This window comes from Buteo buteo, chromosome 29 (genome assembly GCF_964188355.1).
Source record: "Buteo buteo chromosome 29, bButBut1.hap1.1, whole genome shotgun sequence".
Classification (NCBI taxonomy): Eukaryota; Metazoa; Chordata; class Aves; order Accipitriformes; family Accipitridae; genus Buteo; species Buteo buteo.
In genome coordinates, this window is record NC_134199.1 from 786,859 (window position 1) to 800,043 (window position 13,185).

General features: G+C 70.3%; 2 protein-coding genes across 2 annotated transcripts in view; one reads left to right on the plus strand and one right to left on the minus strand.

Moving 5' to 3' along the window:
* Window positions 1-11: 11 nt before the first annotated feature.
* Window positions 12-3,202, plus strand: TRPT1 (tRNA phosphotransferase 1). Its single transcript, XM_075059393.1, has 7 exons — window positions 12-80; window positions 735-816; window positions 1,195-1,352; window positions 2,232-2,406; window positions 2,508-2,564; window positions 2,656-2,766; window positions 3,083-3,202. The coding sequence occupies exons 1-7, from the start codon at window positions 24-26 to the stop codon at window positions 3,187-3,189; spliced, it is 747 nt and encodes a 248-aa protein (XP_074915494.1). The 5' UTR covers window positions 12-23; the 3' UTR covers window positions 3,190-3,202.
* Window positions 3,203-3,332: 130 nt separating this feature from the next.
* LOC142045658 (fermitin family homolog 3-like) overlaps window positions 3,333-13,185 on the minus strand; it is a 12,469-nt gene continuing 2,616 nt past the window's right edge. The window contains 13 exon segments of the mRNA XM_075059392.1: window positions 3,333-3,507; window positions 3,819-3,960; window positions 5,483-5,607; window positions 7,360-7,590; window positions 8,291-8,397; window positions 9,597-9,629; window positions 9,632-9,717; window positions 9,933-9,982; window positions 10,137-10,270; window positions 10,813-10,920; window positions 11,152-11,254; window positions 12,148-12,299; window positions 12,498-12,632. Of these exon segments, the coding sequence (XP_074915493.1) occupies window positions 3,334-3,507; window positions 3,819-3,960; window positions 5,483-5,607; window positions 7,360-7,590; window positions 8,291-8,397; window positions 9,597-9,629; window positions 9,632-9,717; window positions 9,933-9,982; window positions 10,137-10,270; window positions 10,813-10,920; window positions 11,152-11,254; window positions 12,148-12,299; window positions 12,498-12,632 (1,580 nt within the window). The 3' untranslated portion in view covers window position 3,333.

Sequence of the window (13,185 nt, forward strand, 5' to 3'; positions counted from 1 at the left end):
CGTGGGAGGGCACGTGGTGGCGCATGGCCGACGGGGAGGGCGGGGGCGCGGCCCGGCGGCGGCGGCGGCGGCGGGAGGAGGTTGGGGGGGGGGACGGGGGGGGGACACGGGCACCGGGCGGGCGGGGGGGGACGACATGGACAACCGGGAGTGCGGGGGGGGGGGACGGGACACGGAACCCGGGAGTCCGGGGGGGACAAACACACGGACACCGGGAGTGCGGGGGGGGACACGGAGTCCGGGGGGGGGACACAGACGGACACCGGGAGTGCGGGGCGGGGGGGGGGGGGGGGGGCGGACACGGACACCGGGATTGGGGGACACACACGGACACGGACCTTGGGAGTGCGGGGGGTGGGGGGGAACACGGACCCCGGGAGTGGGGGGGGGGGGGGACGCGGACCCCGGGAGTGCGGGAGGGGGACAGACACGGACCCCGGGAGTGAGGGGGGGGCGGGGACAGACACGACAGACACGGACCCCGGGAATGCGGGGGGGCGACACGGACAGGCGGAGGTGCGGGAGGGGGACAGACACGGACCCGGGAGTGGGGGGGGACGACAGACACGGACCCCGGGAGTGCGGGGGGAGGGGGGTGTGGGAACAGGACACCCGGGGGGGGGGGGAACCCAGGCGTCCGGGGGGATCCAGGAGTGCGGGGGGGGGGGGGGACACCCAAGGTGGGGGCACGGACGACGACGACACGCAGGGGTACGCGCCCCCCCCCGCCGCAGGACCCGTCCGTGGGGCTGTCGAAGGCGCTGAGCTACGTCCTCCGCCATGGGGCCGCGGCCGTGGGGCTGCCCATGGGGCCGGGTGCGTGTGTGCCCCCCCCCGCTGCCCGTATGGACCCACCTGTGACACCCCCCCCCCCCTCAAGAGCCCCCCGGACCCCAGGGAGGAGCTGTGGGACAGCCCCCCCCCCCCCCCAATTCCACCCCCCCAGCCCCTCATCTGCTCCTTGGGTCCCTCATGTCCCCCACCAACCCCCATGACCCACCCTGGCACCCCCCCCAACTGCCCCAGCACCCCAAACAACCCCCCCAGGACCCCCCCCCCGATGCCCCCGGGACCCCTTAACCACCCCAGCACCTCAGACCAACCCCTGGGACCCCCCCCTCCACCCCCAGGCCACCCCAGACGCCTGGGACCCCAGTGACGGGGGGTTGGGGGGGGGGGGATTTGGGGGCGCAGACGGCTTTGTCGAGGTGGGGGCCCTGCTGCGGCTGCCGCGCTTCGCGGGGGTCTCGGAAGAGGATTTGCGGCGGCTGGTGGCTGCGGACCCCAAGGGACGCTTCGCCCTGCGCCCCGACCCCCTGCGCATCCGCGCCAACCAGGGGCACTCCCTGCAGGTGGGGGGGGGCCTGGGGGTCCCGGGGGGGGGTGTTGGGGTCCCTGGGGCACTCTGGAGAGGGATTTAGGGGTCCCAGGGGGATTTGGGATGCTCCAGAGGTGGGGTTTGGGGGGCCCAGCGGGATTTGGGGGTCCCCAAGGTGTTCTAGAGAAGGGTCTTGGGGGTCCCGGGGGGGGTTGGGGTCCCTGGGGCACTCTGGAGAGGGATTTAGGGGTCTCGGGGGGATTTGGGATGCTCCAGAGGTGGGGCTTGGGGGGCCCAGTGGGATTTGGGGGTCCCCAAGGTGTTCTAGAGAAGGGTCTTGGGGGTCCCGGGGGGGGGTTGGGGTCCCTGGGGTGCTCCAGGGGGATTTGGGAGTCCCAAGGGAGATTTGGGATGCTCCAGAGGTGGGGCTTGGGGGGCCCAGCGCGATTTGGGGGTCCCCAAGGTATTCTAGAGAAGGATCTTGGGGGTCCCGGGGGGGGGTTGGGGTCCCTGGGGCACTCTGGAGAAGGATTTAGGGGTCTCGGGGGGATTTGGGATGCTCCAGAGGTGGGGCTTGGGGGGCCCAGTGGGATTTGGGGGTCCCCAAGGTGTTCTAGAGAAGGGTCTTGGGGGTTCCGGGGGGGGTTGGGGTCCCTGGGGTGCTCCAGGGGGATTTGAGGGTCCCAAGGGGATTTGAGGGTCCGGGGGGGGGCACTCTAGAGAGGGATCTTGGGGGTCCCGGGGTGATTTGGGACCTCTGGGGGGGAACCTGAGCATCCTTGGGGGACTGGGGTGTCCCAGAGGGGGTTCTTGGCTATCTGGGGTGGGATTTGGGGGTCCTCGTGTCCCACAGGGGAACCTTGGGGGTTCCAGGGATCTTGGGGGGTCCCACGGTTTTTCTGGGGGGTCCCAGGTGCCGGCACTGGAGCTGACGCCCCTGCGGACCCCCGAGGCGTTGCCCCCCACCCTGGCTCACGGCACCCGCCGCCGCTTCTGGCCCCCCATCCGTGCCGGGGGGCTGGCACCCATGGGGCGCACCCACATCCACCTGGCACCCGGCCTCCCCGGGGACCCCGGGGTGCGCAGCGGTGAGGACCCCGGCGTCCGGGCACCCTAATCCTGGGGGGACCCCGGCCTCTGGGCACCCCTGACACCCCCCCCCCTCTCCCAAAATTCCACCCCTTCGCAGGGATGAGGCCGGATTCGGAGATCGCCATCATCATCGACGGTCCCCGGGCACTGGCGGGTGAGTGGGCACCCAGGCGTCTTGGGGGGGGTCGGGGGGGTGGATGCAGGCATCCAGCTGACCCCCCCGCCCCCCCCCCCCCCCCCCGCAGAGGGGATCCCCTTTTTCCGCTCAGCCAACGGGGTGATCCTGACGCCGGGGGACGCGGAGGGGCGACTCCCCCCAAAATATTTCCTCTGCGTTCTGCAGCTGCGGCCACACCGTGAGGACTCTGGTGTTTGGGGGGGGGACCCACGATTCTGGGGGGGGACCCAGGTGTCTAGGGGGGACGAGGAAGTCAGGGGGGGACCCACGCTTGTGGGGGGGGACCCAGCTGTCCAGGGGGGATCTGCAATTTCGGGGGGGGATCCTGATGTCCGGGGGGATGACGACGACACCCAGGTGTCCAGGCAATGCAACTCCCACCCCAAGGCACCCATGCGTCCCAGACCCCGCTACCCCCACCCCCCCCAAAAAAGGGACCCAGACATCCGGGGCCTATTGCCATGGTAACAGCTGCTTTATTGCCCCCCCCCCAGGGTGTCTGCTGCCACTGGAGGGGCCCTTGCACGAGGACGGGGGTGAGAGGCCCTCGCACGAGGACCCTGGTGCCCAGCAGAAGCCAATAAACCGTTCACCGACGTGACCGCCGTTCACGAGCGTCGCACAAGTGCCTTGCGCGAGCGCCTCACACGAGGGGGGTGGTGCACAAGTGCTGGGGGGGGGGGTAGCGGTGGTGGGGGTCCGAGGCCGGTGCCGACATCACGGGGGACCCCTCGCGCGAGGGGTCTCAGAGGGGCTCCTGCCCCCCCGTCAGCTTGTGGAACAGGCGGAGGTCGAGGGGTTGCCCCGGCTGCCGCCCCCCCAGGCACAGGTACCCCCCCAGGAACTCGTGCAGCGCTTGGCACGGGGCCGACAGCACGCACAGCGCCAGCGTCACCTCCCCCTCCAGCTCCAGTGTCACCTGCAGGGAGCGAGGCGTCTGGGGGGGGGCCCAGGTCTCCGGGCACCCCGACCCTCCCCAAACACCCCAAGGGACCCAGGTGTCCAGGGGGGGCCCAGGCCTCTGGGCACCCTGACCCCCCCCCATACACCCCAAGGGACCCAGGTGTCTGGTGGGGGGGACACCTGGCTGTCACCTCCCCAGAACTTCCAGTCTCTCCCAGTCCCGTCCCCCCCAATACCTCCCAGTAGCTCCCAGTCCCTTCCCAGTGCCTCCCAGCCCCCCCCTTCGATTCCCGGTCCGCTCCCTGTCCCCCCCAGCCCCCCCAGTACCTGCTGGGTGTCCCAGTTGACGTTCCACTGGCGCAGGGCGCTGTACCGCCAGGCACGGGTGACGCTGCCGGTGCCGGGATCCAGCCGGAGCAGCCGGGAGGGGCCAACACCCAACACCTCGTCCCGGCGGCTGCCCTTGAACCTGTGCCCGACACCGGGGTTCCGCCGGCCGCCTGGGTGTCCCCCCCATCCCTGGGGCTCTCCCAGTGCTCCCCAGTGCCTCCCACTAACGCCCCATCCCCTCCCTGTGCTGCCCAGTCCCTCCCAGAGCTCCCCAACCCATTCCCAGTGCCTCCCCATCCCCTCCTTATGCTGCCCAGTGCCTCCCAACCCATTCCCAGTGCCTGTGCATCCCCTCCCTATGTTGCCCAGTGCCTCCCACTAATGCCCCATCCCCTCCCTACACTGCCCAGTGCCTCCCAACCCATTCCCAGTGCCTCCCACTAACACCCCATTCCCCCCCATGCTGCCCAGTGCCTCCCAGAGCTCCCCGACCCATTCCCAGTGCCTCCCCATCCCCTCCCTGTGCTGCCCAGTGCCTCCCAACCCATTCCCAGTGCCTCCCAGTAATGCCCCATCCCCTCCCTACACTGCCCAGTCCCTCCCAGAGCTCCCCAACCCATTCCCAGTGTCTCCCACTAACGCCCCATCCCTTCCCTGTGCTGCCCAGTGCCTCCCAACCCATTCCCAGTGCCTATGCATCCCCACCCTACGCTGCCCAGTCCCTCCCAGAGCTCCCCGACCCATTCCCAGTGCCTCCCCATCCCTTCCCAGTCCCTCCCAGAGCTTCCCAACCCATTCCCAGTGCCTCCCCATCCCCTCCCTACGCTGCCCAGTGCCTCCCAACCCATTCCCAGTGCCTCCCAGTAACACCCCATCCCCTCCCGACGCTGCCCAGTCCCTCCCAGAGCTCCCCGACCCATTCCCAGTGCCTCCCTATCCCTTCCCTGTGCTGCCCAGTCCCTCCCAACCCATTCCCAGTGCCTATGCATCCCCTCCCTATGTTGCCCAGTGCCTCCCAGTAATGCCCCATCCCCTCCCGACGCTGCCCAGTCCCTCCCAGAGCTCCCCGGCCCGTTCCCAGTGACTCCCCATCCCCTCTCTATGCTGCCCAGTGCCTCCCAACCCATTCCCAGTGCCTCCCACTAACACCCCATTCCCCCCCCACGCTGCCCAGTCCCTCCCAGAGCTTCCCAACCCATTCCCAGTGCCTCCCCATCCCTTCCCAGTCCCTCCCAGAGCTTCCCAACCCATTCCCAGTGCCTCCCCATCCCCTCCCTATGCTGCCCAGTGCCTCCCAACCCATTCCCAGTGCCTCCCAGTAACACCCCATCCCCTCCCTATGCTGCTCAGTCCCGCCCAGTCCCTCCCAGAGCTTCCCAACCCATTCCCAGTGCCTCCCCATCCCCTCCCTATGCTGCCCAGTGCCTCCCAACCCATTCCCAGTCCCTCCCCATCCCTTCCCAGTCCCTCCCAGAGCTCCCCGACCCATTCCCAGTGTCTCCCACTAACGCCCCATCTCTTCCCTGTGCTGCCCAGTGCCTCCCAACCCATTCCCAGTGCCTCCCCATCCCCTCCCTATGCTGCCCAGAGCTTCCCGACCCATTCCCATCCCCTCCCCATCCCTTCCCAGCGCCTCCCCGTCCCCCCCCCGCCGCCCCTACCGCACGAGGAAGTAGGCCAGGCCGAAGCCGGGCAGCGCCCTCCAGGCCTCCAGGAAGCGGAGCCGGGCCTGCGCCGGAGACAGCGCCCCCACGCGGTGGAGGACCTCCAGGATGCGGGGCACCAGCTGGGGGCGAGCGGGAGGCGGGGCTGGGGGCAGCGGTTGGGGGCAGAGGAGAGGGGTAGGGGGGCAGAGAGGGGCTGGGGGCAGGGTTTGGGGGGCAGAGAGGGGCTGGGGGGTAGGATTTGGGGGGCATAGAAGGGCTGGGGGCAGGATTTGGGGGGCAGAGGGGCTGGGGGCAGGGTTTGGGGGGCAGAGAGGGCTGGGGGCAGAGAGGGGCTGGGGCAGGATTTGGGGGGCATGGAGGGGCTGGGGGCAGGGTTTGGGGGGCAGAGAGGGGCTGGGGGCAGGATTTGGGGGGCAGAGAGGGGCTGTGGGCAGAGAGGGGCTGGGGCAGGATTTGGGGGGCATGGAGGGGCTGGGGGCAGGATTTGGGGGGCAGAGGGGCTGGGGGCAGGGTTTGGGGGGCAGAGAGGGGCTGGGGGGTAGGATTTGGGGGCCATAGAAGGGCTGGGGGCAGGATTTGGGGGGCATGGAGGGGCTGGGGGCAGGGTTTGGGGGGCAGAGAGGGGCTGGGGGCAGAGAGGGGCTGGGGGCAGGGTTTGGGGGGCAGAGAGGGGCTGGGGGGTAGGATTTGGGGGGCATAGAAGGGCTGGGGGCAGGATTTGGGGGGCAGAGGGGCTGGGGGCAGGGTTTGGGGGGCAGAGAGGGGCTGGGGCAGGATTTGGGGGGCATGGAGGGGCTGGGGGCAGGGTTTGGGGGGCAGAGAGGGGCTGGGGGCAGAGAGGGGCTGGGGGCAGGGTTTGGGGGGCAGAGAGGGGCTGGGGGGTAGGATTTGGGGGGCATGGAGGGGCTGGGGGCAGGGTTTGGGGGACAGAGAGGGGCTGCGGGCAGGATTTGGGGGGCATAGAAGGGCTGGGGGCAGGATTTGGGGGGCAGAGAGGGGTAGGGGGCAGAATTTGGGGGGCATGGAGGGGCTGGGGGCAGGATTTGGGGGGCAGAGGGGCTGGGGGCAGGGTTTGGGGAGCAGAGAGGGGCTGGGGACAGGATTTGGGGCGCAGAGAGGGGCTGGGGGCAGAGAGGGGCTGTGGGCTGGATTTGGGGGCACAGATGGGCTGGGGGGCAGGATTTGGGGGGCAGGGAGGGGCTGGGGGCAGGATTTGGGGGGCAGAGAGGGGCTGGGGGCAGAGAGGGGCTGGGGCAGGATTTGGGGCACAGAGAGGTGCTGGGGGCATGATTTGGGGGGCAGAGATGGGTTGGGGGGCAGAGAGGGATTGGGGGCAGGATTTGGGTGGAAGAGAGGGGTAGGGGGGCAGAGATGGGCTGAGGGGCAGGATTTGGGGAGCAGAGAGGGGCTGGGGGCAGGGTTTGGGGGGCAGAGAGGGGCTGGGGGGTAGGATTTGGGGGGCATAGAAGGGCTGGGGGCAGAGAGGGGCTGGGGGCAGGATTTGGGGGGCAGAGGGGCTGGGGGCAGGATTTGGGGCGCAGAGAGGGGCTGGGGGCAGAGAGGGGTAGGGGGGCATAGAAGGGCTGGGGGCAGGATTTGGGGGGCATGGAGGGGCTGGGGGGCAGGATTTGGGGGGCAGAGGAGAGGGGTAGGGGGGCAGAGAGGGGCTGGGGGCAGAGAGGGGCTGGGGGGCAGGATTTGGGGGGCAGAGAGGGGTTGGGGGGCAGAGAGGAGCTGGGGGGCTCCCCAGGATCTATGGGAGCAGCTGGGGGGAAGAAGGTGGGCTGGGGAGGGCCTATGGGGCCGGGGATCCCTGTGGGGCTCGGGGGGGGGGGTTGGGGGGCTATGGGTCAGGTGGGGGGGTCCGTTACCTGTTTGGCCTTGACTTTGCGCTGGAAGCGGGGGGCCAGGAGTACGCGGGGGTCCGGGGGTGGGCGCTGGGTGGCACCGGGGGCGGTGGGGGGCTGCGAGGGCCCCCCCCCCGGCTGCAGCCCCAAAACCCCCAGCACCCCTCGTGCCTCTGCCCCGAAGGAGGCGTCCGCCAGCGAGCGCCCGCGGGAGGCCAAGCGGCACCCGGCCACCCAGCGCGCGTACTGGGGGGCCTGGGGGGGGCACGGCAGGGGGTCAGACCCCTGCGAACCCCCAAAACCCCCTGGGACCCCCCAACCCCCTCCCCCAGCATCCCATTATCCAGTGGGCGTACTGGGGCGTGAGGGTGGGGGTGTCAGACCCCTGGGAACCCCCAAAACCCCCTGGGACCTCCCCCAACCCCTCTCCAGGACCCCCCCCTCCCCCAGCATCCCATTATCAAGTGGGCATACTGGGAGTTTGGGGGGGTGGGGGTGTCAGACCCCTGGAAACCCCCAAAACCCCCTGGGACCCCCCCCCAAAAACCCTGCCCCCCCAAATGCCCCCAGGACACCCCCCGAAGTCCCAGGACCCCCCCCTTCCCAGCATCCCATTATCCAGTGGGCGTGCTGAGGGGGGGGGGTGTCAGACCCCTGGGAACCCCCAAAACCCCTGGGACACCCCCTCCCCAGATCCCCCCCCCCCCAGCATCCCATTATCCAGTGAACATACTGGGGGTTGACGGGGTGGGGGGTGTCAGACCCCCCCCTGGCTCCCCCTACATTCCGCTGGCACCCCCCCCCCCAGCACCCTACTACCCCATGGGGCACCCCATAGTTCTTGGAGCCCCCCATAATCCTCAGCCCCACAGAAACCCCTTAGTCCCACCGCGGCTCCCCAGCCCCTGGCAGCCCCCCCCCAGCCCCACGGCCCCCCCACGGCCGCCCCACTCACGTCGCGGCAGCGCAGCTGGATCTCGCTCATCCCCTCGGGTGCCGCCACCAGCAGCTTGATGCAAAACTTCTGCGCCCCCACGTCCACATCGGGGGTCACTTCACAGCCTGGGGGGGGGGGGGACGGGACCCGGGAGTTCAGGGGACCCCAGCACCCATGACAATCCCCTGCCCTCCGCCCAGATTAGGGCCCTGTGGAGATGGGGGGGGGGGGGCACTGGGGGTCTCAAGGGTCCCAGGAGGGGTTTGGGGGTGTCTCAGGGGGATTTGGGGGTCCCAGGAGGGGTTTGGGGGTGTCTCAGGGTGATTTGGAGGGGCCCAGGAGGGGTTTGGGGAGTCCCAGGAGGGGTTTGGGGGTGTCTTGGGGGATTTGGGGGTCCCAGGAGGGGCTTGGGGGTGTCTTGGGGGATTTGGGGGTCCGAGGAAGGGTTTGGGGGTGTCTCAGGGGGATTTGAGAGGGCACAGGAGGGGTTTGGGGGTCTCAGGGTGATTTGGAGGGGCCCAGGAGGGGTTTGGGGTGTGTCTCAGGGGATTTGGGGGTCGCAGGAGGGGTTTGGGGGTGTCTCAGCGGGATATGTGAGTCCCAGGGGGTCCCAGGAGAGGTTTGGGGGTGTCTCAAGGGGATTTGGGGTCCCAGGAGGGGTTTGGGGGTCTCAGGGGGATTTGGGGGTCCCAGGAGGGGTTTGGGGGTGTCTCAAGGGGATTTGGGGGACCCAGGAGGGGTTTGGGGAGTCCCAGGAGGGGCTTGGGGGTGTCTTGGGGATTTGGGGGTCTGAGGAAGGGTTTGGGGGTCTCAGGGTGATTTGGAGGGGCCCAGGAGGGGTTTGGGGTGTCTCAGGGGGATTTGGGGGTCCCAGGAGGGATCTGGGGGTGTCTCAGGAGGATTTGGGGTCCCAGGAGGGGTTTGGGGTGTCTCAGGGGGATTTGGGAGTCCCGGGGGGGGCCCAGGAGGGGTTGGGGGGTGTCTCATCGGGATTTGGGGGACCCAGGAGGGGTTTGGGGGTCTCGGGGTGATTTGGGGGGGCCCAGGAGGGGTTTGGGGGTGTCTCAGGGGGATTTGGGGGTCCCAGGAGGCGTTTGGGGGTGTCTCAGGGGGATGTGGGGGTCCCAGGGGTCCCAGGAGGGATTTGGGGGTGTCTTAGGGGGATTTGGGGGTCCCAGGGGGTTGCAGGAGGGGTTTGGGGGTGTCTCATGGGGATTTGGGGGACCCAGGAGGGTTTGGGGATGTCTCGGGGGATTTGGGGATGCCGGGGGGGGGGGTCCCAGGAGGCTTTTGGGGTGTCCCAGGTGTGTTCGGGGGGTCTCACCCCTGAGGTTGAGCTGCTGCAGGGGCTCCCCCGGGACTGGGGGCTGCGGCCGTACGAGAGCGACGTCTCCTTCAGCACGGCCCAGGTGGGGCGAAACCCCCGCAGGGTCAGCTTGCGGGGTCTGGGGGGGACCCAGGCGTCGGGGGGGGGGGGGGACACGACACCCAGGCACCCAGACCCCACCCCCACGGACCCCCAGGGACCCAGGTTATCCGGGTCCCACACGTCACCCGGGGACCCGCGTGCTGGGGGGGGTCCCAGGCGTCCGGGGCTGTCCCAGGTGTCCGGAGGGGGGGTCCCAGGCATCTGGGGGGGGGTCCCAGGCATCTGGGGTACCTGTAGATCTCCAGCTCCTCCGCCAGCTCGGGGACGGTGGTGAGCTCCTCCTGGGGACACCCAGCCCCAGTGACTCCCAGTACAACCCAGTATGGGAGGCCCCCCCCGCCAGTGTCCCCAGTGGGGCCAGAAGGGCACCCCCAGTCCCTCCCAGTCCCCCCCCCCCCCCCAGTAGGGCCAGAAGACCCCCCCTCCCAGTCTCACCAGTGGGCCAGGGGGCTCGGACCCCCCCCAAGTTTCACCTCCAGGTTGCTGAGGGCGGCATCCAGGTCGTCCACCTCGTCGCCCCCCCCGGCCCCGCCTGGCTCCCCACTGCCCCCCACTTCGTCGATGTGGTACTGGGGGGGGGGGGGGGGTCAGGGGGGCCCCACAGCTGCAGGGAGCTGGGGGGGTCCCGGGGGGGGGGGGGCAATGGGGGGGATTAAGGGGACCCAGGGGGTGTGGGGAGGGGTGGTTGGCTGTCCCGGGGGGGGAGATTTGGGGGTTCCGGGGGGGGGGGGATTTAGGGACTGGAGGGTGGGGGGGGGGGTCCCAGGGGAGTGAGTATTTGGGGGCGCTCGGTGTGTCTGGGCGTGCAGGGACTTTGGGGGGGGTGTGCCTGTGGATGTTTGGGGTGTCTGGGGGGTCCGGGAAGGTTTGTGGGGATTTGAGGGGTTTGGGGGTTTTGGGGCATCCAGGGGATGTTTTGGGGGGGTGGGTGCAGAGGGGGTATGTTTGGGGGGGGTCCAGAGAGGGTGTGTAGGGGGGTTTGGGGGATCCAGGGGTGTTTGTGGGGCATCCGAGGCTGTTCGGGGGGGATATGTAGGGGTTTTGGGGGGTCTGGGGGGATCCAGGGAGGTCTGGGGGGGTCCCAGGGGGTTGGGGGGGGGTGTTGGGGTACCTGCAGGGCGGCGAAGAGCATCATCTCCTCCTCGGTGCAGTCGATCTCCTCGGTGAGCAGAGCCCAGCGCGCCTGTTCGTACAGCAGGGCCAGGCGCAGCCTGTCCCGCTGGGGGGGACGATGGGGGGGCTAAGGGGGGGCTTGGGGGTGCCCAGGAAGGGTTTGGGGGGGGCCCAGGGGGATATTTAGGATGAGGGGAGGGACCTGGGGGGTCCCAGGGGGTATTTGGGGGGTCCAGGAGCAGGTAGGGGGAGGGTTGGGGGGATTCGGGGGGCGCGTGTGGGTGGAGATCAAGGGAATGGGGGGGTGGGGGGGCGGTTTTGGGGTGTTGGGGGGTACCTGGGGGTCGAGGTCGAGGAAGCAGTGGTACTTGAAGCGCAGCAGCAGCTCCTCGTCGTCGGCCACGTCCTGCTCCAGCAGCGAGCGCGAGGAGTCCAGCCACCTGCGGGGGGGGGGGGGTTCACACTGACCCAACTGCCCCCCGTACCCCAACTGCCCCACGGCTGCCCCTCCCGCACCCCAACTGCCCCCCATACCTCAACTGCCCCCCCCATACCCCAACTGCCCCCCCCATAACCCAGCTGCCCCACGGCTGCCCCCCCTCACCCCAACTGCCCCCCCCATACCCAACTGCCCCATGGCTGCCCCCCCTCACCCCAACTGCCCCCCCCATACCCCAACTGCCCCATGGCTGCCCCCCCTCACCCCAACTGCCCCCCCCATACCCCAACTGCCCCATGGCTGCCCCCCCTCACCCCAACTGCCCCCCCCATACCCCAACTGCCCCACGGCTGCCCCCCCCGCACCCCAACTGCCCCCCCCATACCCCAACTGCCCCACGACTGCCCCCCCGCACCCCAACTGCCCCCCCATAACCCAGCTGCCCCACGGCTGCCCCCCCCTCACCCCAACTGCCCCCCCCATACCCCAACTGCCCCATGGCTGCCCCCCCTCACCCCAACTGCCCCCCCCATACCCCAACTGCCCCACGGCTGCCCCCCCGCACCCCAACTGCCCCCCCCATACCCCAACTGCCCCACGACTGCCCCCCCCGCACCCCAACTGCCCCCCCCATACCCCAGCTGCCCCATGGCTGCCCCCCCCACCCCAACTGCCCCCCCCATACCCCAGCTGCCCCACGGCTGCCCCCCACCCCAACTGCCCCCCCCATACCCCAACTGCCCCCCCCGTACCCCAACTGCCCCATGGCTGCCTCCCCCGCCACCCCAACTGCCCCCCCCCACCCCAACTGCCCCCCCATACCCCAACTGCCCCACGGCTGCCCCCCAACTGCCCCCCCGTACCCCAACTGCCCCACGACTCCCCCCCCCGTACCGGGCGTGCAGGCGGGTGCGGCGCAGCAGAGGGTTCCCGCGGGGGGGCCGGGGGGGGGCGGTGGGCCCCAGCCCCCCCCGAGGGGCCACCAGCAGCCGGTAGCAACTGGGGGGCAGGTGGGGGGGGGGGCTCCGGCCCCGGCCCCTCCTCGCCTGCGGGGGGGGGAGAGCACGGGGCTTGCACCGGGGGGGGGGGGGCACAAGCATGTGCATGGGGTTTGCACGAGGGTCCTGGGGGGAGTTTGCACGAGTGGTGTGGGGGCTTGCACCAGGCAGGGTGACTGGCACAAGGGGGGGGGTCCAGCCGGCCCCTTGCACACTTGCCCCCCCCCCCCCCCCCCGCACCCTCACCTTCACCGGGGGGCAGCAGGAGGTGGCTGAGGTCGAAGTCCGAGGAGGGGGGGCTGGCGCTGCCCTTCTTCCCCTCTCCCTCCTCCTCCTCCTCGGGCGGCCGCAGCAGGGACAGCTCCTCGGGGTGACAGATCCCTGCGACACCCCCAGGTCACACCGGGACACCTGGGACCCCCCCCAGCACCCTGTGGCCCCCCAGACCCCTCCCTCACCCCCCAAACCCCGCCAGCATCCTCCAGTGGCCCCCAATCACCCCCAGACCCTTCCGATGGCCCTCCAGACCCCTCCAATGCCCCCCCCGTCACCTCCCACCCCCCTCTAGCCCCTCCAATGGACCCCAGTGCCCCCCCAGCCTTCCAATGACCCCCCCAGTTGGCACCCAGAACCTTCCTGTAGACCCTGATCACCCCCCAGACCCTTCCAATGGCCCTCTGTGGCCCTCCACACCCCACCAACGCCCCCCCAGGCCGCCTCCATCACCTCCCCCCCCCAGCCCCTCCAATGGACCCCAAAGCCCCCCCCAGCCTTCCAATGACCCCCCCCCCATTGGGACCCAGAACCCTCCCCTAGACCCCAATCACCCCCCCAGACCCTTCCAATGGCCCTCCTCACCCCACCAATGCCCCCCCAGGCTGCCTCCTTCACCTCCCCCCCCCAGCCCCTCCAATGGACCCCAAAGGACCCCAAT